General features: G+C 35.8%; 1 protein-coding gene across 4 annotated transcripts in view; it reads left to right on the top strand.

The window, feature by feature from the left end:
* The window catches only part of LOC311615836 (lysine-specific demethylase 6A-like), a 222,587-nt gene extending 195,082 nt beyond the window's left edge, over positions 1–27,505 (top strand). For all 4 annotated transcript variants that reach the window (XM_084871274.1, XM_084871272.1, XM_084871273.1 and 1 more), the window contains 6 exons: positions 11,067–11,181; positions 13,663–13,850; positions 14,545–14,686; positions 23,325–23,451; positions 25,396–25,566; positions 26,527–27,505. In XM_084871274.1, coding sequence (XP_084727400.1) covers positions 11,067–11,181; positions 13,663–13,850; positions 14,545–14,686; positions 23,325–23,451; positions 25,396–25,566; positions 26,527–26,556 — 773 coding nt within the window. In that variant the 3' untranslated portion in view covers positions 26,557–27,505. The remainder of the gene's footprint in view (positions 1–11,066; positions 11,182–13,662; positions 13,851–14,544; positions 14,687–23,324; positions 23,452–25,395; positions 25,567–26,526) is intronic.
* Positions 27,506–27,929: the final 424 nt, after the last annotated feature.

Below are 27,929 nucleotides of genomic sequence, written 5' to 3'. Positions count from 1 at the left end.
AATTAAAAACACCTTTTTTCTTTAAAATTTGGAAGGCGTATCAAGTCTAATAGTATATATGTCTTTGTCATTTGTGTCTAAAAGTGCTTGAATTTCTTTATTTTTTTCATTTATGGATTTCATTTAACTCTAAAAGTATTGTTGGCATATAATACTATTTAAGTTTTATGTGTTTCAACAACATAGTGTTTCAGCATTTAAATACCTTATGATATGATCACCACTTTGAATCTATTAATTATCCATTCAGTTACTACAGTATTATTGATTCATTCCCCTTCATCTTTTTTATTCATGCCCTTAAATTCTACCCTCTAGCAATCAAGAGATTGAACTCCTTTCTATGATGGATATATAATTAGTAATGATAAAAAGTGAGTTTAGCCGAAACTGGTTTGGCTCAGTGGTAGAGCGTTGGTCTGCAGACTGAAAGGTCCCAGGTTCGATTCCAGTCAAGGACATGTACATTGGTTGCGGGCACATCCCTGATAGGGGGTGTGCAAGAGGCAGCTGATCGATGATTCTCTCTCATCGATGTTTCTAACTCTCTATCCCTCTCTCCTCCTCTCTATAAAAAATCAATAAAATATAGTTTTTTAAAAAGTGAGTTTATTTTTATCTTTGGGTGTTTTTTAAAATTTCACACATAACTGAAATCACACAGAATTTCTTATTCTGATTTATTTAGCATAAAACTCTAAAGGTTGTCACATGTTGTCACAAATAGCAAGAAGTTCCTTTTTATTTCTGAATAACAATATATGTGCAAATGCACACATGTGTGCACATTGTATTTTATTCATTTATCTATAGCTATCTGAATTACTTTCATCTTGTCTTACATATGTAGAGTTATTGGTACTAATTTTTTGACAAAACTCCATTCTGTATTCTATTGTTACTGCACCAGTTTACAATCCCACCAGCAGTGCATGAACTTACCTTCCTTTCACATTCCTGCCAACACTTGTTTTTCTTTGTTTATTAAGGTATTACATATGTATAACACTTGCTTTTCATTTTTTTTAATAATAGCCGTTGTGATAAGTATGAAGTCCTCTTTTGTAGATTTGATTGAATTTCTCTGATGATTAGTGATGTTGAGCAACTTTTCATATATCTACTGTATGTCTTTGAGAAACATCTGTTCATGTCCTCTGCCCATATTTTAATGCAATTATTTATTTTTTTGTATAAGTTTCTTATATATTTTAGATATTAAACCCTAGTTGGATATATCATTTGCAAATACATTTTCTGATTCAGTAAGTTGTCCTTTTGTGGTATTAATCACTGTGCAGAGGCTTTGTACTTTTTATTTTTTAATATATCTTTATTTTCATGTATCTGTCCAATTTTCCTAACAATATCTATTGGAGACTGTCTTTATTCCAGTGTATATTTTGCCTTTGTTTTAAATTAATTGACCATAAAATTGAGGTTTTACAGTTGCTCATATGAAAAACTAATTCTATTGTAAATAATAAAAGGCTAATATGAAAATTGACCAAACAGCAGAATGATTTGTTTCTGTGACAAATGTTGACCACCAGGTGGCAGACACTCAGTGCAGGAGCTGCCCCCTGGTGGTCAGTGCACTACTATAGCTTGAAACACCTCAGCCAAAAACCTAAAAGCCTGGCTCACAGCTGGCGAATGCAGCAGTGATGGTGGGAGCTTCTCCTGCCTTTGTCAGATATCCCCTGAGGGCTCCCAGACTGTGAGAAGGTGCAGACCAGGCTGTGGGACCACCCTCCTCCAGTGCCCAAATCCCGTATACCAGTTCCCTAAAGAGATAATATGCAAATTGACTGTCACACCCTCACACAAGATGGCTGGCAGGGGAGGGCAGTTGGGTGGAACCAGACCAGCGGAGTGTGTGTGAGGGGGGAGGGGGCGGGATTTGAAGGCGATTGGGCCAGCAGTGGGGGGAAGTTGGGGGCAATCAGGCCAGCAAGGGAGTGGTTAGGTGGTGATCAGGCTGGCAGGCAGAAGTGGTTAGGGGCAGGCAGATTGTGAGAGGGATATCTGATTACTAGTTTAAGCCCAATCCCACAGGGCAATTAAACATCCACTGAGGGGTTTCAGATTGGAGAGGGTGCAGGCCAGGCTGAGGTACACCCTTTCCCATCACACAAATTTCATGCATTGGTAATAAAAGCCTAAGTGACCATTAGGGCAGAATGACAGGTCATTATGATGCCCACTGACCCTGAGAGGACAGATGCTCAACATAGGAGCTGACCCCTGTGGATCAGTGTGCTCCCATAGTGGGGACACTTCCCAGCCAGAAGCTGGGCTCACAGCTGTTAAGCACTAAAGGAGCAGCACTAAGGAGAAGTGAGCTGAGCTCTTTATCTAACCTTCAATTCTAAATGATAGCTTTGCTGGGTAGAGTAATCTTAGTTGTAGGTTCTTGCTATTTATCACTTTGAATATTTCTTGCCACTCTCGTTTTGCCTGCATTGTTTCTGTTGAGAAATCAGCTGACTTCCTTTTAGGTAACTGTTTTTCTCTTGCTGCTTTCAAGATTCTCTTTTTGTCTTTGCCCTTGGCATTTTAATTATGATGTGTTTTGGTGTGGTCCTCTTTGGATTCCTCTTATTTGGGGTTTTCTGTGTTTGGACTTGTAGGTCTATTTTACCAGATGAAGGAAGTTTTCAGTCATTATTTCTTTCAATATCTTGCTCTCTCTTCTTCTGGCACCCTCATAATTTAGATGGTGTGCTTAAAGTTGTCCCAGAGGCTTCATATTTTCGATTTTTTTTTTTTTTTCCTTTTTGCTCTTCCAGTTGGGCATTTTTTTTTTCTTCCTTGTATTTCAGATCTTTGACTTGATTCTTGGGATCCTCTATTGTGGAATTCCTGTATATTATTATTTATTTTAGACAGTGTATGCTTTATTTCTGACTGGTCCTTTTTCATTTGTGTGTGTGTGTGTGTGTGTGTGTGTGTGTGTGTGTGTGTGTGTTTTCTTTTGTCATTCTCACTAAGACTTAAAGGTCTCACTAAGTTCCTTGAAGGTTTCTAGAAGATTCATGAGTGACCTTATAACTATAGTTTTGAACTCTATATCCAGTCGTTTGCTTTCCTCCATTTCTGTCATTTGTTACCTGTTTCTTTGTCTCTGCATTTTGGCTGCTTCCCTGAGTTGATGGAGAGGCTTTTATGTGCTAGGTGTCCTAGAAGGCCCAGACTCCCCAGTTACCTAAGGTGGACACACTTGGTGCAACTCTTTGAGAGCTGTGTTCACAGTCTTGTATTAAGCCTTGATTGTTGTTGGTATCTTGGAGGAACTGACCAACTGGCTGAGGATCAGCTGTGTCTATGATGTGAAAACTGCTGTGCTGGAGACACCCTTATGAGGCAGGATTGCTTCAGTGAGGCTTTGGTGTTCACCGAGTCTGCTTCTGAGTGTGTCGCTTATGGATGTGAGGAGTTGTAATCTGCCTGTTCCCTCTCTGACCCCTGGGTACACTGGCCCTTGGATCTCCAAAGAGGTGCAAATTCAGCCACTGCCTGAGGCCACCCAGCAGGTGTTATAGATCTTCAGATTCTTCCTCCAGATTCTTCCTCTTTCTTTGGGGTTTAGAGATGCCCAACTGTGAAGCAAGGCAGGCTGCTGCTGCCAAAACATGGGCCTTCTTTTGGGAGCTTTGGAGTCTCTTACCCAGCTGCAGCTTGTTAGGTTTTATTTATTTATTTACTTTAATTTTATTGTTTAAGGTATTACAAATAATAGTACATATGTCTCTCTTTCCATCCCTCATCCCCACCATCACCACTGACCTCCCATCAGTTTCCTTTACCCACTGGCACTTGCCTTCATCTCCCAAACCCCAGTGTTTTAAGTCTGTTGGTTGTGTTAATATGCATGCATTACGAGTCCTTTTGTTGATATCTTACCCCCCACTGAACCCATCTCTGTCTTCCTGCTGTAGTTTCACAGTCTGTTCGATGCTTCTTTGCCTTTATTTTTGTTCCACAGTTTGTAATGTGCTTTATTATCCATAAATGAGTGAGATTATGTGGTCTTTATCTCTAACTGACTGGCTTGTTTCACTTAGCATAATACTATCCTGATCCATCTATGCTGTTGCAAATGTTAAGAATTACTTCTTTTTTACAGCAGCATAGTATTCCATCGTGTAGATGTACCACAGTTTTCTAATCCACTCATCTGCTGATGGGCATTTAGGCTGTTTCCAAATCTTAGCTATGGTGAATTGCACTGCTCTGAAGATAGGTGTGCATATATTTTTTTTAATTAGTGATTCTGCTTTCTTGGCATATATTCCTAGAAGTGGGATCACTGGGTCAAATGGCAGTTCAATTTTTAATTTTTTTAGGAAATATCATACTGTTTTCCACAGTGGCTGCCTTTTCTCTGCAGCCTCTCCAATACTTGTCCTTTGTTGATTTGTTGATGTCAGCCATTCTGACAGATGTGAGATGGTACCTCAAGGTTGTTTTGATTTACACCTCTTGGATGTTTAGTGACATTGAGCATGTTTTCATATGTCTCTTGGCCTTCCTCTGTCCTGTTTCAAAAACTGTCCTTTGCCAAAACAAAACAAAACAAAAAAAATGTCCTTTGTCCATCTTTTAATTGGATTATTTATCTTTTTTAATTGTATGAGTTTCCTGTAAATATGGGAGATTAAACCCTTATCGGTGATAACATTGGCAAATATGTTATCTCATTCGGTGGCTTTCTTGTTTTGTTGATGGTTTCTTTTGCTGTGCAGAAGCTTTTTATTTTGATGTAGTCCCATTTGTTTATTTTCTCTTTAGTTTCCATTGCCCTAGGAGCTGTATCAGTAAAGGTATTGTTATAACAAATGTCTGCTATTTTGTTGTCTATGGCTTCTAAGATTTGCATGGTTTCACAACTTACATTTAAGTCCTTCATTCATTTTGAGTTTATTTTTATGTATGGTGTAAGTTGGTGGTCTAGTTTCATCTTTCTCCAAGTATCTGCCCAATTTTCACAACATTATTGTATGCTCTTGCCTCCTTTGTCAAATATTAATTGAGCATAGTGGTTTGGACCGATATCTGGATTCTCTATTATATTCCATTGGTCTATATGTCTGTTCTTGTGCCAGTACCAGGCTGTTTTGAGAACAGTGGCTTTGTAATACAGCTTGAAAACTGTTATTGATATTGTAATGGGAAGTACATTGAATCTATAGATTGCTTTGAGTAGTATGGACATTTTAATGATGTTGATTCTACCAATCCATGAACATGGTATGTTCTTCCATTCGTTTATGTCTTTCTCTATCTCTTTTTAGTATCCTGAAATTTTCAAAGTATAGATCCTTTGTCTCCTTGGTAAAGTTTATTCCTAGGTATCTTAATTTTTTTGTTGCATGGTAAATGGGATTGCTTTTTAAATTTCTCTTTTTATGAGTTTATTATTGATGTATAGAAAAGCCATAAACATCTGGATGTTAATTTTGTATCCTGCTACATTGCCGAATTCATTTATTAAGTCTAGTAGTTTTTTGATGGAGTCTTTGGGGTTTTCTATGTCATCTGTGAATAAGAACAGTTTTACTTTTTTCAAATTTAGATGTCTTTTATTTCTTCTTGTTTGATTGCAGTGGCTAGCATTTCCAGCACTATGTTGAACAGGAGTGGTGAGAGTGGGCATCCCTGTCTTATTCCTGTCCTTAGTGGAAATGGTTTCTCTTTGTGCCTTTTGAGTATGATGTTGCTGATGTTATGGTTAGACAATTGAGAATATGGTAAAAGCCATATTATGTTGAGGTTTGATCCTTCTATTCCCACCTTGCTGAGAGTTTTTATCAAGAAATGGTGTCAGGCCGAAACCGGTTTGGCTCAGTGGTATAGTGTCAGTCTGCGGACTGAAGGGTCCCAGGGTCAATTCCGGTCAAGGGCATGTACATTGGTTGTGGGCACCCGGTAGGGGGTGTGCAAGAGGCAGCTGGTAGATGTTTCTCTCTCATCAACGTTTCTAGCTCTCTATCCCTCTCTTCTCCTCTCTGTAAAAAATCAATAAAATATATTAAAGAAAGAAAAAAAGAAATGGTGTTGGATTTTGCTAAATGTTTTTTCTGCATCAATGGTATGACTATGTGGTTTTTATTTGGTATATAACATTTATTGATTTATAGATATTGTACCATCGTTGCATCCCCAGGATAAATCCCACTTGGTCATGGTGTATGATCTTTCTAATGTAATGCTGAATTTGATTTGCTAGAATTTTATTGAGGTTTATTTTTCTTGAGTTTATTTCTTCTTTGAATATTTGATAAAATTTTTTGTAATGCCTTTGTCTGGTTTTGGCTTCAGAGTAATCCTGCCTCCTAGAATAAGTTTGAAATTGTTCCTTTGATAAAACTCCCCTGTGAAGCCATCTGGTCCAGGGCTTTTGTTTGTTGGCAGTTTTTTCATTACAACTTTAATTGCCTCCATAGTTATCAGATTTTTTTATTCCTCTTGGTTGAATTTTGCAAAGTCATATGGAATATGTTCATTTCTTCTAGGTTTGTTGGAGTAGACTTGCTCATAGTATTTTATTTATTTATTTATTTATTTATTTATTTATTTTACTATTCTTCATATTTCTGTGGATCTGTTTTATTTCACCTCTTTGTAGCTTGTTATGTTTTTATCTGGGAAAAGACAGGCCCTTTATGTACAAAAGCTGCTGCACACAGCTTGGTTGGGGTTCTGAAGTGGATGCCATGAGGTCTCAGGAAATCACCAGGGTGCAGCATACAGCAATGGCTGCCAGTCAGCCCTGCACCAGAGAGATCCATGTAGTGGCAGGTCCCATGCTCCCATTTAGGAACAATAACTGCTACGAGCACCTCTGAGCAAAAAGCCGCCTTTGGGTTCTGGTCCAATGTCAGATAGTGCAGTCCTCTGTATGAGTCTGGGTCCTTGGAATCTTGCCCGGAACTGGAGTTTAGAGCAATCAGGAGTTTGAAAAAAAGAACAACAGTGCACCCAGTTACCAGCCCGTTTTGCGCATGCCTCCACACTTTCTACCAGTCTCAATGTGTTTTATTCTTTCTAGTTGTAGAATTTCCACTCAGCCAGCTTTACTTATGCTAAAGTAAAGGAGCCATCTTGGTTCTCCTGAGGGTTTTTATAATCCTAAATGAATATTGAATTTTATCAAGGGCTTTTTCTACATCTATTGAGATGATCTACTGATTTTTATTTTAGAATGTTCTTCATGTGGTATATAATGTTAATTGAATTGCATATATTGAGCCATCTTTGAATCCATGGTATAAATCTTACTTGATCAAGGTCTGTAATCTTTGTAATGTATTGTTGAATTTGACTTGTTCAGATTTTGGCATGTTTATATATAGAAGCCTAAGTGATCGTTTGACCAATAACTGTGTTTCACACTGACCACTAGGGGCCAGATGCTCTAGCTTGCTGTTGGGGTCCATCCAATTGAGAATAGACAAGACGGGCTGGGCATGCCCTAGAGCCTTCCTGTGGTTCCTTCCCAGCTGGCCAATCTTCCATGTCCCTCCATGGCTTTGATTGTGCACTGGTGGGGTCTCTGATTGTGAGAGGTCATAGGCCAGGCCAAGGTGCCACACTCATGCAAAAATTTGTACACTGGGCCTTTAGTATGTTCATAAGTGATATTGGCCGGTAAATCTTTTTTTGTAATGCCTTTGTCTGGTTTTGGCTTCAGAGTAATCCTGGCCTCCTAGAATAAGTTTGAAATTGCTCCTTCCTCTTAAATTTTTAGGAATAGTTTGAGAAGGACAGTTATTACTGTTTTGATTAGTTGGTAGAATTAACTTGTCAAGACATCTATCCTGGACATTGCTATGAGGTTTTTTAAATTACCGCTTTGGTTGTAATCAATCTATTCAGTTTGTTTCATTCAGTTTCAGTATTGACAGTAATATGTTTCCAGAAATTTATTTTTCCAGGTTATTCAGTTTGTTAGCATGTATTAATTGTTCATATTATTCTTTAACAGTCCTTTGTTTTTCTGTTGTATCAGTTATAACCTCTCCTCTTTCATTTCTGATACAGAGGCCTGGCACAGGATCGGGTTAAAACCAGCTCTCCGACATCCCCTGAGGGGTCCTGAATTGTGAAAGGGTGCAGGCCAGGCTGAGGGACTCCACCAGGGCATGATTGGGGCTGCGGAGGGATGTGGGGGTTGTTCAGCAGGAGAGGAATTGCAGAAGGGTTTCAGGGTGTGTCTGGCCAGTCTTGCTCAATCTCAATATGGCAGGATCCCAGCAGCAAGCTAATCTATTAGTTGAAGTGTTTGCATTCTGGTGGTGAGCGCACATCATAGCGAGCATTGAGTGTCCCTTAGCATATCACATTTTGATTGCTAAGCATATATAATATATTATTTAGCATATTAAGTTTGTATCTTATAAGATATTGCTAAGCATATGTTACTTAGCACATTAAGCTTGCATTTGATAAAATTACTAAAGGCCCAGTGCACGAATTTGTGCACAGGTGGGGTCCCTCTGGGTGGCTTGCAGGAATTGGGCCGAAATCCTCAGTCCAACGCAGATCATACCTGATGCTCCCCCTCATTCTGGCCCCACTGTGCTTGTTGTGGCTTGTGGTCAATCAGTCCCAATCAATCGGGAGAGGCTTGTGTTGCTGCAGCAGTGTTCAGCAGCCATGAGCCCTGTGTGGCACCCTTCCTTGGCACCCTTCCAAGGAGAATGGCCTGTGGGATCAGGCTGAAACTGGCTCTCCAACATCTCCGAGAGGTCCCAGATTGCAACAGGGTGTCGGCTAAGCTGAGGCACCTCACTGGTGCAAGGTCGGGCCAGGGAGGGACCACAGGAGGGCTCCAGGGCATGTCAGGCCCATCTCACTCAGTCCTGATTAGCTGAACCCCAGCAGCAAGCTAACCTATTGGTTAGAGCATCTGCCCCCTAGTAGTCAGTGCACATTATAGTGAGTGGTGGAGCTGCCTTAGCATATCATTAGCAATTATGCTTTGATTGGTTGTTCAGTTCTGCCCTTTGTCTATTTACATATTACCCTTTTAGTATATAGTATTTATTTGCATTTTCTTTTTGTCTTGATGAGTCTGGCTAAACTTTGTTGATAGTTTTCATTACTGTCCATTTTCTGTTTTAGAATCTGTTTCTGCTCCTGTCAATTATTATTTTTTTTATTCTGCTCATTTGGATTTTATTTGTTCTTTTTCTAGTTCCTTTTTGTCTTGTTTATTTAAACTTTTTATTATTTTATTTTATTCTTATTTCAGAGAGAGAAACATTGGTGATGATAGAGAACCTTTGATTGGCTTCCTCCTACACACACTCTAGGGGGATCAAGTCCACAGCCCAATCATGTGTCCTGATCATGAACTCCTGGTTCACAGGTTGACTCTCAACCACTATGCGCCAGCCGGGCTGAGTGTTTTCTTGTTTCTTAAGATAGATGTGTATAGCTATGAACTTTCCCCTTAAAACTACTTTTACTGCATCCTTTGGGGAAGTTATGCTTTCCTTTTTTATTTGTATCTAGGTATATTTTTTATGTTTAATTTCTTCTTTGATTCATCAGTTGTTTAGTCACATTGTTTAGTGTTTGTGGGTGTGTGTTTTTCCCCCCCAGTTTTTGTTTTATAACTGATTTCTAGTTCCATACCATATGGTCAGAAAATATGCTTGATGGGATTTCAGTCTTCTTGGGTTTATTAAGAGTTGTTTTGTGGCCCAATATTTAAACAGTCTTGAAGAATGTCCCATGTGTTTTTGAAAAAACTGAGTTTTCTGCCCTTTGGAGGATGCAACATTCTAGTGATCTGATGTGATGTAACATGACAACTAACACCATTGTTTCCATATTAATTTGCTGTCTGGATGATCTCCCACTATGTTAAACTTGCAAAATAGTAGAGTAGTAAAGTAAAGTAGAGAAGGAAAGGTCCCTACTAGTGTTACTGCTATTAATTTCAAACCTTTGTGTTCATTAATATTTGTTTTAGATACTTAAGCACTATTATGTTGGTTCATAGACATTTATAATAGTTACTAGTATATCCTCTTGGATTGACACCTTAAAAAGTTTGTAATGTCCTTTTTATGAATATTACTACCCCAACTTTCTTTTTCATTCTGTTTGTATGAAATGTCTCTTCCTTCATTCAGTGTATGTGTATCTTTCCATCTAACATGAATCTCTTGTACACAGGATAAGATAGGTTTGGTTTTTTAAAAATCTATTCTGCTACCCTATATCTTTTTTAATTTTTATTTTATGTTATTTTAACTACAATAAATGTTCAACATTCTCTGTTAAAATCAGGGATATGGCATACTTCACAAAGTGGTCCCTGTTGGTCCCATACATTATTATTATAATACTATTTTTTAAAAGATATTTTTATTGATTTCAGAGAGAGAAAGGGGGGTAGGGAAAATAGAATACATCAATGAAGAGAGAGACTCATTGATCAGCTACATCTCCTACATGCCTCATAGGAATGGAGCCTGCAACTCGGGCATGTGCCCGGCCCAACTACTGAGCTATACTACTCAGGCTATTACAATATTATATTCACTATGCTGTAATTTATATTCCTGTGACTATTCTGTCTTTTGACTGGAACATTTAGTCTACTTCTGTTTGCTCTGAGGGCCTATTCTGAAGGGTTGTTTGTTTGTTTTTAAACTAAACCTATCATGCTATCCAAAACCTCTAATTTTAAAGCTTTGTGCCAGTAACTTACCTGTGGTGGGATAATTACAAGCATTTAAAGTGTGTACCAATATAAACTTGGGATGTTTATAGGAGTTAACAGGTATAAGTTGTTAGGGGACCAGTTACATTTTTTAAAATATACATTTTTATTAATTTTCTTATAATCTTTGTGAGAACTGGGAGTCTTTATAAAGGAACCATTACTAGTAGTAATGACAATAGCTAATATTACTTGTCATTTGCTATTGACTTATTTGCAAGCATTTGTTTTTCATATAGCTCTTGAAACCCAGTGACTTAAAGTCATTTTTGGTCCATTCAGTTTATAGTATAATAATGACCCTTTTTCCCTCATTAATTTTCAGGTCACCAAGAAAATAACAACTTCTGTTCTGTTAATATAAATATTGGTCCAGGTGATTGTGAATGGTTTGTCGTTCCTGAAGATTATTGGGGAGTTCTGAATGACTTCTGTGAAAAGTGGGTTTTTGAACTTTTAAAGTAATTTTGAAAAACATCATTTGTAAAGAGCAAAAGCATGATGCTAAATTTCAAATTATTGTTTAGCAGAAATTTTATTTTCAATTATCCTAATTCAAATTTTTTATTCTATATTATGTGGAATAATATGTGAAAGGCCATACAACCAGAAGTAGTAATAGGCATGAATTCAGAAGACAGGGAATAAATTATTTTTTATGTTAATTTTTAAAATTGATACCTGAATCTACATTCTTTTGGCTAGTGTGCTTTAAGAGAAATTTGGCTTCTTGTAACTAAATTTAAAAATGGTAAGAATTTTAAAAGTAAATGCCCTTTTACCTTATTAATGTGTATTTTTGTAATCAGCCTAAAATTTTTCATTGTCCAACAACAAGCAAATCATCTGCTATTTTCAGAGTGGATAATGTTACTAGTATAACCATGTAAATTATATACTTATAAAGATAAAAATATTGGATGAAATTCTCATAATATACATCAGATTATTTTTAAATCAATACACACACTAATTTTTTTTTTTTTTTTTTTTTTTTTAGCATTTTGGAAGATTTTATCAATATATTTTATTTAGTAAAAAGTACACCATAGTGTCTAAAAACTAATATTCCTTTATTGACTTTTTTTAAATTCTCAATGATATGTTTAGAGAGAGGAGAATGGGGTGGGGAGGGGGAGAAATTCTTGTGAGAGAGAAATGTTTATCATTTTCCTCTAATATGGGCCCTGACCAGTTTTATACCCACTGCTTGGATATGTGCCCTGCCCAGGAATCAAATCCACAACTTTTTTTTTGGTATATGGTACCACACTCGAATCTGCTGAACTACATGGCCAGGGCATAGGATTACTTTTAAATGTTGTTTTATGTATATGTTTTCCTCATTCTGAGGTGAAATTTAAAAGAATTTATTTAGAAAATAATCTTTTATCTGAACTTTGTCAGCAGATTAGAAGCTTAAGCAAGTAAAAGATAATTGCATTTTCAATTAAAAAATGTATATTGTAGTATTTGTTCAGTATACTGTTTCTTACTATATTGGGTGAGAACTATTTTCACACAGACAGGTGAACTAGGTTACAAATAGTTGGAAAAGACAGGTGATGTTCCAAAATTTGAATTCAGAGTGTTAGATATATTAAGTTAGAATAATTCACTTATCTAAATTGCAAAATGGCACAATTTAGAAAAATGGCACTGGATCATCTCAGCTTTGACTGTGATGTTATATTCCATAAAGATAATTGCTTTCCAAGTTTGTAATTCCTATTTTAACTTTATGACTCTATGAAACATTTTTCTTTCAATTATTGTTCTCAACTTTAGAAACAAAATGATCAGTTGGACTTTATTGGCTTTCCTTTCTTTTTTTAAATGGAAATTTTTTTCTAATTTTATATTGGTAGTATTTGGGTAAAATAGAACTTGTTTGTACTGTGTAATTTTTTAAGAGGAAAGATAGAGTAAAAACATCTTAAATCTTCAGAAAGAAGAGAAATGTGAATTTCTATGATGTGAATTTCTTCTTGAGATTAAATAATTTGAAGTACCTAAAGTATATGTTACTAAATTCTTCTTAGAAAAAAATTGTTAATGTGGTTATTTAATCATGTGATCGAGAATAGTAAATAATTAAAATTTAAAATAAAGCTTAATAATTTGTTCTGTTTGTATTGGTGCTGAAAGTGGTGGTGTATGTAATAATATTGAACTTCTAGCAATTCCTAGAAAGTAGAAGATAGAAAAGTGTGGATCCATTGATGAATCAAGGGAAGGTTCTTGTTTTTACATCTACCACAGTGATTCTGATGAAGTTTAATTGGCTTTATGTAGTCTTCGATCTCAATTTCCTTTTCAGGAATTTTACATTATAAGAAATTCTTCAGGAAGAAGGGATAAATTAGTCTATTTTTATTTATTTATTTACATTTTTAAATATATTTTATTGATTTTTTTACAGAGAGGAGAGGAGAGGGATAGAGAGCTAGAAACATTGATGAGAGAGAAACATCTACCAGCTGCCTCTTGCACACCCCCTACCAGGGATGTGCCCGCAACAGATGTACATTGCCATTGACCGGAATCGAACCTGGAACCTTTCAGTCCGGAGACTGACACTCTACCATTGAGCCAAACTGGTTTCAGCTAGTCTATTTTTATTGAAAGCAAATTATAAACCAGAATATCTAAGTATAATGTGGGACTTTAATTTTTGGATTTTGAGAAATATATGTAAGCTTATTGTATAGATCTTTGGATAAATCTCCCTACTCTTGCTACTGTTTTAAAGCTTTGTTTTAAAGCTTTCACTTTTGATAAATGTAGTTATTATTATACACTCTTAAGTTTTAATGAAGTATGGACTGAAAGCCTTTTTAATGTTTTGAAATTATTTCCACGTTTGATGAAACAGTAAAAAATTGCTTACCTTTCTCTCCTCTCCCCTCTTTCCCCCCCAGAAATAATTTGAATTTCCTAATGAGTTCTTGGTGGCCCAACCTTGAAGATCTTTATGAAGCAAATGTTCCAGTGTATAGGTTTATCCAAAGACCTGGCGATTTGGTCTGGATAAATGCAGGCACTGTGTATTGGGTTCAAGCCATTGGCTGGTGTAACAATATTGCTTGGAATGTTGGTCCACTTACAGGTATTTCAAATTAATTCTTTAATAGACTTTACATGCTGAAGGACTTTTTCTAATGTAGATACTGTTTTTTTTAATAGAAAATAGCTCACTAAAAATTGAGAGGTTGTGTCTGCTAAAAAAATATTTTTAGTATGAAAAGTAATTTGAAGTTAAGAAATGGATATTCAAGAACAGATATTCAAAAATCTGTGTTTTGTTTTTTATAAAGGAAGTTATTCTATGGGCAAAACAGATTGTTATTTAGAATTTTTATTTCATTTGGTATACCACATACACAGTCTGAGAACATCAAACTGTTAAATATGGGTAAAAATAAAGAATCTGGCCTTTGGAGCCAAAAAAACCTTAATAATATCTTCTTGGTTCTACTTTTGTTAAACCATATAACTTCAGGAAAATGTTTTGAATTTTTCAGGGCCTCGTTTATTTATTTTTCTATCTACAAAATGAAAATTGTAAAGTCAATAAAGCTTTGAAATAATATGAAGTATAAAAAGCGTGGCACAGAGTTGAACCTTAGTGAGGGCTCTTTACAGGATAATTTAAAAAAAACACCACTATAATTATAATTTAAAATCTTCTAATATTTTGAGTTGGTATTAAAGTTATCAAGTGAAATGTGATCAATGATTATCTTCATATCTGTCATTACTTTGGGTTAATTTATACCTTTGAAAAATTCTTTTTTTCGTAGCCTCCCAGTATAAATTGGCAGTAGAACGGTATGAATGGAACAAATTGCAAAGTGTGAAGTCATTAGTACCCATGGTTCATCTTTCTTGGAATATGGCTCGAAATATCAAAGTCTCAGATCCAAAGCTTTTTGAAATGATTAAGTAAGTGCTTTAAAACACTGCTACAGAGGAAAGGGGGCGGGTGTACAGCTATCCAATTTTCCCTCAGTGAAAAATGATAAAATAGTTGAAATGCTAAAATAGTCTGAAGTTGTTTTTAAAAAATGTTTTATTGATTTTTACAGAGAAGAATGGAGAGGGATAGAGAATTAGAAACATGGATGAGAGAGAAACATTCATCAGCTGCCTCCTGCACACCCCACACTAGTGATGTGCCATTAACCAAGGTATATACTCTTGACTGGAATTGAATCTGTGACCTTTCAGTCTACACCCCAATGCTCTATCCATTGAGCCACACTACTCGGGGAATAGTTCTGAAGTTTTGACCAAAAAAGGAAATAAGAGAATTGACATGTTAACGATATTTTCTTCCATAAATGAAAATATTTATGTATAAGTTTATTTTTTCCCTTTCCAAATAGATTATAATTACTATGGTATAGGGAGTAATTAAGGTATACATGATTCTATACTAAATTCACACATCTGTGCTTTCCTTAACCTCTGACCAAATTGATTTCTAATGATCTTGTTATTTTTTGTTTTTTGTTTGTTTATTAATCCTCACCCAAGGATATCTTTTTCATCACTTTTCAGAGACGGTGGGAAGGAGGGAGGGTGAGAAGGAGAGAGGGAAACATAGATAGGAGAGAAACATTATCTCCTACACTCAGGCGGGGAGCGAAACTGCATCCCAGGAATGCAGCTGTTCTAACCTGCTGTTCTAACACAGGCCAGGGCTGTTTTAATAATTTGAAGTTTGCCTACATCAATTGAGAATGAAAATATAATACATATTTTTCATAATAAAATTGTCATTTAGTATAGTGATTTTACTGAAATGGTAAAAATTTTTTGGCTACTCTAAATAATTTCTTTCTTAGTTTTCTGATGCATTCAATACAAATTTAAAGATTAACAATTTGAATTATATGTATCCTAGTAGCTTCTCTTTTATTGGTCTAGTTTTTATTTTTTGTTTTTGTTTTTAAGAATGGTTTATTTTTTGCCCTGACTGATTTGGGTCAGTGGATAGAGCATTGGCTCATGAACTGAAGGGTCCTAGGTTGGATTCTGGTCAAGGACACATGCCTGAGTTGTGGGCTTGATCCCCAGTAGGGGGTGTGCAGGAGGCAGCCAATCAATGATTTATTGATTGTATTGCATTGGTATTCCTCTCTCTTCCTCCCCTTTCCTCTCTGAAATTAATATATTTTAAAAAAGAGAATATTTTACTTTGAGAAAGAGAGGAAAGAAGAAGGAAAGAGAGAAACACTGATGTGATATTGAAACATCAGTGTGATAGCAAAACTTCTATCTATGTGATAGGTAAACATCATTGATGGACTTCCTTCTTCCCTCTACTGGGAATTGAGCCACAACCGTGGGCATGTGCCCTGACCAGAAATGAAACCTCCACCTTTTGGTATATGGGTTAATGCTCCAATCAACTGAGCCATACCATGAGGACCATTTATTTATTTATTTATTATTTATTTTATTTAAATCAATCTTTATTGTTCATATTATTACAAAGGTTCCTCATTTCTTCCCCCCTCCACCAGGTTCCCACCCCACCCTCCGCCCCCTCCCCACCCCCCATTGTCCTCATGGATAGGTGCACAGTTTATGTTCAGTCTCTTCCTTCCTCCCTTCTCCCCTCCCCTCCCCCCGCCCTCGAGAACAGTCAGTCCACTCCCCTCCCATATTGCCGACTCTACTACAATGAACCGCTATTATTGTTCATCAGGTTTTTCAATCTCCTTTTGTTGTTTTTTTTTTATTATTATTAATAAACTTTTACACTTCTAAGAATAAATTTTAAAATCTAATAATTTTAAACCTTTTTTTTCTGCCCTGGGAATTGAGAGCAAACTTGTTTACAAGTAAACTTGCCCTTAGGCTATCAAAAGGTGTAGCCATTCAAGTGTAAATGGGTACATTGTTTAAACATAGCTGCTGGTTGGAGGGCCATTTATTTTATAATTACATTTAGAATACATATTTCAGACAGTGCCACTTAGCAATATGTTTCCAAATTGTGGTTTGCATGCTTTTCTTTTTCTATCCCTGCACTATAACAAAAGAATAATTCTGGTCAAACAAATTTACGAAATTTCTGACTGAGACACTATATATGTGTTTTTGTTAAGTATTTTCAGTATATGTGTGTGTGTGTGTGTGTGTGTGTGTGTATATATATATATATATATATATATATATATATATATATATATTTTCATGCCTTTTGTGAGTAGAAGAAAAAGATTTATAGCAGGGTGGGAACATCTGGCCTGAGGACTGTATAAGGCACAAGAAATCATTTGGGCCTGCCAAGGAAACCACAGTCAGGACTCAAAATTCAATAAACCTAGGAGCTTTTTTCATAACACAAATTTATATTAAGTGAATTATATTAAATAAATCCTATATAATAAAAGCCTAAGTGGTGTCATTCCCAGATTGGAGAAGGTGCAGATCAGGTTGAGGCACTCACCCCTGAACATGAATTTCAAGCACTGGGCCTCTAGTCCTATATAATAAAAGAGTAATATGCAAATTGACCATCACCCCAACACACAAAATGGCTGCCCCCATATGGACACATGATGGCCAGCAGGGGAGGGCAGTTGGGAGGGACCAGGCCTGCAGGGGAGGGCAGTTGGAGGCAACTGGGCCTGAAGGGAAAGGCAGTTAGGGGTGACCAGACCTGCAGGGTAGGGCAGTTAGGGGCAATCAGGCTGGCAGGGGACTTGTTAGAGGGTTATCAGGTTGTCAGGTAGAAGCAGGTAAGGGCAATCAGGAAGGCAAATAGGTGAGCAATTGGGAGGCAGCAGTCCTAGATTGTGAGAGGGATCCCAGATTGAAGAGGTTGTAGGCTGGGCTGAGGAAAACACCCTCTGGCTTCCTTTCCCCTCTGTCCCTCTGCAAGAATTTTGTGTATCAGGCCTCTAGTGATGTTATAAATATTCAAATGGCTCTCAGCAGAAAAAAAGGTTCCCCACTCCTGATTTACAGTGTTTTCAAAACTTATTAGATTGTTACCTTTAGAAATACTCATGCTTTATTATAAATAAATTTAGATTTATAGAAAAATATTTTTGTTGTTTTAACGAATATATTCTCACAAATATTGTGAGGCCAGCAAAGTGTACCTATGCTTTATTTTACTTAGTTACTCATTACATAAAAAAAAAAAAATCTTTATTGCTCAGATTATTACAATTGTTTCTCCTTTTTCTCCCCTTAGCTCCCTTCTATCAGGTTCCCACCCCACCCTCTGCCCTTACCTCCCCTCCACCATTGCCCTCATCCATAGGTGTACTATTTTAGTCCAGTCTCTTCCTGTACCCCCACATCCCTTTCCCCCTGATAATTATCAATCCATTTCTTTTGCCCCTGATTCTATTTACCAGTTTATTCTGTTACTCAGATTTTTAATTCACTTGATTTTTAGATTCACTTGTTGATACACACACACACACACACACACACACACGATACGTTGATCATCATTTTAATCTTTTTTCCTTCTTCCTCTTAAAGAATATCTTTCAGGATTTCTTATAATCCCGGTTTGGTGGTGATGAACTCCTTTAGCTTTTCTTTTGTCTGTGAAGCTCTTTATCTGCCCTTCAATTCTGAATGATAACTTTGCTGGGTAGAGTAATCTTGGTTGTAGGTTCTCGCTATTCATCACTTTGAATATTTCTTGCCACTCCCGTCTGGCCTGCATAGTTTTTGTTGAAAAATCAACTGACAGTCATATGGGTGCTCCCTTATAGGTAACTAACTGTTTTTCTCTTGATGCTTTTAAGATTTCTCTCTCTGTCTTTTGCTCTTGGCATTTTAATAATGATGTGGTCTGCGTGTGGTCCTCTTTGGATTCCTCTTGTTTGAGGTTGTGTGCACTTCCTGGACTTGTACGTCTATTTCTTTCACATGGTTGGGGAAGTTTTCTGTCATTATTTCTTCAAATAGGTTTTCAGTATCTTGCTCTCTATTTTCTCTTGGTACCCCCATAATTCTGAATTTGGTATGCTTGAGGTTGTCCCAGAGCCTTCTTACATTATCTTCAAATATTTGCATTCTTTTTGCTTTTAGTTTTTCTAGTTGAGTGATTTTTGCTTTTTTGCATTTCAAATCTTTGACTTGATTCGTGCGTTTCTCTAATTTGCTGTTGGGTGTCTGTATAATAGTTTTTATTTCAGTCAGTGTATGTTTAATTACCACTTGGTCCTTTTCCATATCCTCAAGGGTCTCTCTCATATCCTCAAGGGTCTTGCTAAATTTATTGGCCTTTTCTAAGAAATTCTTGAAAAACCTTATAACCATGGTTTTGAACTCTATATCCAGTCATTTGTTCTCCATTTCTTTCATTTGAGATCTGTTTTCTTGTCTCCCAATTTTCGCTGCTTCCCTGAGTTGGTATGGTGGCTGGGTATCCTATATGGCCTGGTTGGTCAGCCTCCCCAGTTACCTGAGATAGACACTCTTGGTGCTCCTCTTTGTGTACTGCAACTATTGTCTTGTAGTTAAGTCTTAATTGTTGTTGGCATCCCTGGGAGGAATTGACCTTCAGGCCAATTGGATGTGCGTATCAGCTGTGTCTACTCTGGGATATCTTCTGTATTGGAAACAATCTTATAGGATCAGTCTTGCAAAATTGCAAAAGCCTCTGTGCTCAGCTTGGATGGGGCGGATTCTCAGGGCTGAACCGATAGTCTTGGCTTCCCCTTAGCCCTGCCCTTGTGTGCACGGCTCAGACCTCAGCCTTCCACGGATCCCCTGAGTTTCCACCCGACAGTACAGATTCCCCTTATAAGCGCATGGGTGCTCCAGGGGTTCGCCCGGAACTGTATTTCAGTGCTCAGTGCAGACAAAACTGATTCGGTGAAGCCTGGAGCTTTCGACTCCTTCCACTACGGAGGAGTGGCAATCCACGGTCAGACCTCTCTGCAGGCTGTCACTCGCACAACTCTAGACTCTGCTCACTGCGGCTCCCGGCTCCCAATTGGAGTGGACTGGTTGGATGCCAACCTTGCAGAAATTAGTGCACCAGGCCTCTAGTAAAACAATAAAGTCAAAATTGATCAAATTTTAAATGTTAACTTAAAAACATAAAAGTCCTATAAGAAAACATGGGTGTAAAGTTTCAGACATCTTTTTTTAGGATTTTTTCTGAAATGCTTGATTGGGCAAGGAGAACAAAAGGAAAAATAAATCAAACTAAAAGTTTTCGTACAGCAAAGGAAACAAACAAAAAGACAATCCACTGCCCTAGCCCCTTTAATGTCAGCCCATTGACCAAAGGATCAAGGGAATGTACCTCAGTTGTAGGCTCACTCCCCAGTCGCAGTGTATAAGCAGGGAGGCAACCAGTGAATGTATGTCTCACATCACTGTTTCTCTTTGTCTCTCCCTCTCCCTTTAATTTTCTCTTTTTAAAAAAAAATATCACTGGAAAAAAATATATATCCTAGGATGAGTATTAACAACAGCAACAACAAAAAAGATAATTCACTTTGGGAAAATATACACTGAGTGGTCAGATTATGATGATTTCTGAATGCATACTAATATGGCCACTCAGTGTATGTCATTTATAATAAAAGGCTAATATGCAAATGGTCCCATCGACTAGGAGTTTGATCAGCAAGCAGGCCAGCCGACTACCCATGTCCCCTACCCCTGGCCAGGCAGGCTGGACCCCACTCATGCATGAATTCATGTACCAGGCCTCTCAGTGTATTTGCTAAAGATACATCAGTTAAGAAGTTAATGCTCAAATTTATATAGAATTTATAAAGATTGTGTAAAGGGAAATGAATGAGAATAATAGAAAATGAAGAAAATATAGAGAAGATAGTGACTTTACATGGTTATTCATACTTTTTTAATATTCTATATAATAAAAGAATAATATTCAAATTAATCATCACTCCACTACTCCACCAGCCAATCAGAGCACATATGCAAATTAACCACAACCCAGATGGCTACAGCCACAGAGAGCAGGAGGGAGGTTTGGTTTCCCAGGCAACAGAGGAAGCTAAGCTTTCTGCCTGCCTTGCCGTAGGCCTCCACTCAAGGTTACAAAGTTTTAATTATAGAAGGTAAACAAATCCAAACAGAAATGGCCACAGCCTCGGAGCAAGCAGGAGGCTTGGCTCCACTCCAAGCTACAAAGTTTCAATTGTAGAAGGTAAATAAATTCCATATACCAGGGCCTCCACTTGGGTCACTAGGGGTGTGTGACCTGCCTGCAAACCACCACAGGCCCCTCACTCAGGCCACCCCATACCCCAAGGAAACCCCCACCTTGATCTGGGACACCCTTCAGGGCAAACCAGCTGGCCTTTATCCTTTCTAATAAAAGAGTAATATGCAGATTGACCATCACTCCAACACACAAGATGGCTGCCCCCAGCCGAAACCAGTTTGGCTCAGTGGATCGAGTGTCGGCCTGTGGACTGAATGGTCCTAGGTTTGATTCTGAACACGGGCATGTACCTTGGTTGCAGGCACATCCCCGGTATGAGATGTGCAGGAGGCAACTGATAAATGTTTCTTTCTCTCATCAATATTTCTAACTCTCTATCCCTCTCTCTTCCTCTGTAAAAAATCAATAAAATATATTTTAAAAAAAGATGACTGCCCCCATGTGGTCAAAGATCCTGCCCCCATGTGGACACAAGATGGCCATCACATGATGTCCAGCAGGGGATGAAGTTGGGAGGCACCAGGCCTGCAAAGGAGGGCAGTTGAGGGTGATCGACCCTGCAGGGGAGGACAGTTAGGGGTGACCAGGTTGGCAGAGGAGGAAAGTTGGGGGAAACAGGCTGGCAGGGGAGCAGTTAGGCATCAATTAGGCTGACATGGGAGTGGTTAGGGGGTGATCAGGCTGGCAGGCAGAAGTAGTTGGGGGCAATCAGGAAGGCAGGCAGGCCAGCAGTTGGGAGCCAGCAGTCCTGGATTGTGAGAGAGATGTCCCAGATTGGAGAGGGTGCAGGCTGGGCTGAGGGTGCAGGCTGGGCTGAGGGACAAACCCCCACCGCCCCTGTGCATGAATTTCGTGCACCAGGCCTCTAGTTTTTATATAAATTATCAAGTTTGTATATCTTAAAGTAATTTTATCTAGCTTCAGTACTTGGTTGGAGCTTCTTCCTGAAGGTCACTAAACTGGTTCCAAGTTCAATTCCAGTCAGAGCAAATAGCCTGGGTTTTGAGTTTGATCTCTGGTTGGCACATAAGGGAGACAACTGATCAATGTTTCTCTGTCTTTCTCTATCATCAATAAAAGCATATTCTCTAATAATAATTTTATCCTAGACATATTTGTATGGTTTTGGTTTTGTTTTTTAAAAAAATTAACTTGACAAGTAAAAATAGTACAGAAATATAAATTTAAAAATTTCTTTATTACTGATCATATTATGAAGTTTATTTAGTAATTAAATATATTAGTAACAATATAATATATCAAAATCTCCAAGTTATATTGGGTCTGATTACCTGAAATAAACATTGTTTATAAACATTGTCCATAAACATTGTCATTTTTGTTAAACCACTTTCATGCTTTGTAGGATAACTTTACAGCTGGTATGTGCCTTATAAATCAGCTTTATGTAACTGCCTTCAAAGGAGAAGATCAGATTTATATATTCATGAAAAACTATGATTCTGAGTAATGAGAATAAATTATGGAAAAGTGAACACTTTGTGAAATTCACTACATGGTTGGCATCAGAATTACTAATGTAAAGACAGTATAAATTATAGAAAGTTAATAGTAATATAAATGAATTCCATTATACTACCTTCAAATTAAAATGAACCAATCATTTTTTTCCCCTTTAGTACTCTACTTAATATCATATTCTCTAATAACTTAAATCCATAAATAATTTTCTGCTTTGGTCTCAGAGTATTAAAATTAATTATCTATGTGATACTGTTTGTTTCACTGAAAACTATATGCCTTCTCACCTTACTCTAATGAAAACAGGTGCAGCCTGGAATCCAGACTGTATATTTCTATGATAAAGAGGTTTAACCTTAGAATAAATAGTTCTTTCGGTTGTCCAGATCAAAGCAAAAATTGAGCATAGCTTTAAATAAGTGTCAAGGTTTTATAGACTAAGATTATTAGATTTTTATATTCAAATGTAAATTTTCAACTTAGTACAACCAATGGACACAAAACTCTGGGGAGAGAGAGTATGTATGGGAGGAGGGTGGGCAATGTTAAAATATGTACACAGATAATAATTAAAAAAAAGACATTGTTAAATTGGTTCCTGCCAACTATAAATAAGACTCCTAGCCATGTCTACTTTGCCTTGGAGACTGGTTCCCATTCTGATCATATGTCACACTGTTGCTATTGGTACATTTCAGAAATACAATGAGCACAAAAACCTAAAAAAAAAAAAAATTTCAACTTAGTCCTTTAATATTGTCATTGTTTGACCTGTTATATATCAAAAATTGAGAAAGAACTTTTGATATCAATACATCATAGAACCAGGATTCTAAAAAATATATCTTGTTGGTACATCTTGTATGCTAATAATATTTTAACACTTGTCACAAAAATTTTTCTCTACAATAGGTATTGTCTTCTTAAAGTACTAAAGCAATGTCAGACATTGAGGGAAGCTCTTATTACAGCAGGAAAAGAGGTTATATGGCATGGGAGGACAAGTGATGAGCCAGCACATTACTGTAGCATTTGTGAGGTAAACATTCCTATTAACAGTTGTTTTATTGTGAATTCACTAGGTGGTCTGTTTTTTTTAAATTATAAATTTACCTATACTTTTATGTAATGCTTTTCATTGAAATTGACTATTATAACAACTATATTAAATTTTTATTTGATTGTATAATAATCACTTTATTAGTTATTAACTTAGCAATATCACCTACAGAAGCGTTCATGTGGTAGTACTTCCTTGCTAGGTGATAATCATTTCTGATTTTCAACTAAAAATAACCCTATATAATAAAAGGCTAATAAGCAAATTTCCCCCTTGACTGGGAGTTCAACCAGAGGGCAAGGATGGCCCCTCACCTCAGCCAGATTCCACCCAATTTGTGTATTGGGCTGCTAGTTCATAATAAGTATACTATTGTCAACAAATAAGATCTGTTTCATTATAAATCCAAGGAAATCGGCATTAAATTCTATACTTGTTGACTTTTCTCTGTGGCCAAGGCTTGCAAAACATACAGTAATAAAGATGTGAAATTTCCTATAAAAGAGTTTACATTTTACTTGGAGAAGACATATTATAAACAACTAGTTGTAATGCCCATGAGATTCTGATAGAACACTGTCATAGAAAATTTGAAGAGATGCCTATGTACTTGTTAACATTTGAGTTTCTCCTTGAAGAATAAGTTTATTTCAACAGGCAGGAAGTAGATAGAATTGGAGGTTTATACATCATTAGGCTTTAGAAACAGTATAGTGATGGGGAAATTAATAGTGCATGTAATAAAGTCTGAGTAGTGCTATGTGGCTAACAAAAGCATCTTAAATTCAGTTTAAGGAATTTGGTTTTTATCTGCAGATATTGATACTATTAATATTTTTTGACCAAAGCACTAAGTCAAAATATGTTTGAGAAAATGATGGTTGATAACTGGAAAGGATGGAGGTGGAAAGAAAGCTCATTATGGAGGTTATTGAAGTAGTCTGATATTCCTACACTACATAATGTTAGGAATATTAATAAAAAGAACTTTATAAGTGTTTAAAAAGTAAAATCCATAGGTTTTTGATGAGATAGTGAATGATAAGTTGAAAAACCTGAAAACTCAAATGGGTTACTAAGCTATGTTATTTCCTATGAATAGAAAACCTTATGAACTCTGGAATTTTAGCAGAGCTATTCAAGAATGATTTAAGATAATGAATTTTTATTACTGACAAAATCAAACAAGTTTGAGAACAACTTTTAAATTGAATATTCTGAGATAAATTTATGAAATCCTTTGGTTTCATTTTAATGTATATCCTTACCAACATGTATTATGAAATTAAACAGATTATGTTTAGGTGTTACACTTCAGGTAAATATGTATCTTTTTGGTATTTTGTATAAGATTCTTTAATGTTTTTCATATGTTAAAACTCTGTACTATTTTCTTTGAGTCTTACAACTGAACATTTGTTGTTTATATTCTTTCAAGTGGTTTCCTTTTCTTGTTTTTGTTTGTTTTGTTTTTAAGTATAATTATATGCTTTAGAGAGGGCCAAAAATGAATAATATGTAGTTGCTATCTTTGTGGAGCTTAGTATGGGAAGGAGATATATCCAGACTCTGAATATTACTATAGAGAAGTTAAAAGAAAAAAGAATGACTTGATTTATTTTTGTATTATATTCTGAGTAAATAAAAAATAGACTGACTATTATTAATCTTAGAATTAAACTAGTAAATGCAATGAGTATTTAATTCCCTTAGGTTAATATCTAAATATGTAACATTAATCTTCATTTTGCATGTGCTATAAAATAAACCTGGTGTTAAATAAATATAGGCTTTAAGTAATTTCATTCAGTGAAAAAGCACTATCCAGAGTTTTACATAAAATAGACTTTCATAGTTACATAAAAGTTGTGCAATAAATTTAATGATCTTTATTCAGTGTTTTTTTCCTCTTGTATAAAATAGGTGGAAGTTTTTGATCTGCTTTTTGTTACTAATGAAAGCAATTCTCAGAAGACCTACATAGTACATTGCCAGGACTGTGCACGAAAAACAAGCAGAAACCTGGACAATTTTGTGGTGCTAGAGCAGTACAAAATGGAGGACCTGATGCAAGTCTATGACCAATTTACATTAGTAAGTGAAATTAACATGTGATACATAACTAGGTTGTGAAGCAGCAGTGACAGTAATTAGGAAGATTACTTGTTTTCTCATTTCATAAGGAAAAAATATTCCTATGTTCTCAAACTTATAAGCAGTTTTACACTGTCTCCTGTGCCCTGGCCAGGAATCAAATTATGTTGTCCTGGCTCAAGCACTAAACCAAATTGGCCAAGCATTTTTTTCTGTACTTTTAAATTATTATTATAGTCTTTATGCTGTTTGACTTAAATAATAATTAAATCAAAATTGATAACTGTAGGAATGATCCAAAAAGAAATCAGTATTTTTAAAAATATACTTGTGCTTTCAGCATTAATTGTATTTAGTTAAAACTTAGTCTTTGCTATTAAGTAGTAAACTCATAGGAATGTTTGATGATGGGTCATATCTAGGTGCATGCAATTAAATTAAACTATATTGTGAGTTCTACAATTCTTTTATTTCAAGGACAAGTTGCTTGGAATAGCATTTAATGCTTCTGGCTTTGAATAGCTTTATGAATGCAAACAATAGTTATTAGTGAGTTGTTAATATTGATCCAGTTCCAATGCTTTTAGTTCTAAATTTTTGAAATTAAGTTTCTGGTATTTCTTATTGCATGGCTCTCAGCATTATTTCATAAAGAAAAAATTTATTACATACTAGTGAGATTTTAATTGAATTTTTAAAAATTATTTTTTAGACGACTCGCTGAGCATCTAAAAGATTTGTGATTTTAATGCTTCATAAGAATTTCTAAAAAAAATTATGAATTATAGGAAAATGGGAGGAGGTAGTGATTAAGGACACTTGGGGAATATAATAGATTTAGTAGCTGCTGAACTTTGGGCATCATTGTTTGTTTCTAACTCTTTATTTGTTTATAGCTATGAGTTAGAGAATACTGGTAAGAATTAATATACCAACTAACATACCTATTTTTAATTTTAGGTTCCTTCAGTATCATCCTCCTCTTCTTGATATTGCCCAGTGATGTTATATGATGCCTTTTCTGCTCTTCAGGAAAGTTTTGCACCAGTGATTTTATAGCTGTTTTATGAGATTGCTAACTAAAAACTATTTCTATGCAACCTTCCAAATATAGAATGTCAATCAACTTGGTATGAGAACACTGTTTGTACTCTCAGAAGATCCAGTTGTACTTAATAATAAACATGTTTTATCGTATCTGACAAAACTGGCAATTTTCAACATCCTAATGACTTGACACCTTTTTTTGTTTCTTTATTTCTGGCTTGATAACTTTATTTTCAGTTGTATTTTATCCTTTTAAGAATTTTTTTGGGGGTGGGGAGCAAAAACTGTTCTAGCAGGTCATTTGTTTGGTTAAGATACCAAATTCATTTCTTTAATCAACTTTTTATTAATGTAAAAATTAGATGAGAAAATTTCTTTACTGCTTTATGTTTTTGTGTATTGATTGGAGGCTAATAACTAGAATGATTATACTTTTGGTTCCAAATTATTTTTTTAATTTAATAGCATAATAGGACACAAAGATAATAGCTTGCACATAGGATAAGGAATAAGCTTCAGATTTGTGATTTTTCTTTTTAATTTCATACAGATTCATACTATTTATGAATATATATTTATTGCTTGAAAATACTTGTGAATGGAATGTTGTTGATTTTTAGATTTATCTGCCATTAAATATTAAGGAGTTCTGTCATTTTACACACTACTCCTTTTACTTTTTCTATGTATAAATAAAACTATTTAGCATTGTACATAAACATCTATTAAAATGGTTGAATGTTTAGTGTTTTGCACTCTTGAGTTTTAGAAAGACTTCTGTAAAGAAGTTTGTGTTCATTTTCAAATCTGATTACATATATTTTATGTATTCATATAAAGACACCTGTATAACAAAATATATATTGTATAAACATAAAACTTTTAAACTTTCAAATCTCTGGTAGTTTTTGAGGTGCCTGCTATAAAGAATCACTTACAAAGGTATGTTTATTTTTAAAATACATCTTTCAATCTGGTTTAAGTTGCAGTTATTACAATGATAGTAAATAATTACTGGCAAAATGTATAATATAAAATATAGTGACTAAAGGAACATTATATAGGTTTCATAAATTTTGTTTATCATGTATTTATTATGAAAAGAAATTTAGAATGATAGCTTTCATTTGAGGGAACAATGTGATAAGTAAATGCCTTGTTTTTTAAAATTAGATGACAGAAATTCCATGCTTTTTTCCTTGTATGACATGGTTAGGGGAAGGAGGAATTACTCAAGTTTTGAATCACAAATTCAGTATATATTACCAAATTGTATGAAGACTTATTTAATATGAACAAATTATTTTAACAATAAT

The sequence above is a fragment of the Pipistrellus hanaki genome (assembly GCF_964339955.1).
Source record: "Pipistrellus hanaki genome assembly, chromosome: Y".
Classification (NCBI taxonomy): Eukaryota; Metazoa; Chordata; class Mammalia; order Chiroptera; family Vespertilionidae; genus Pipistrellus; species Pipistrellus hanaki.
Note: the sequence above shows the minus strand (reverse complement) of the source record. Positions and strands in the feature narration are given on the sequence as shown.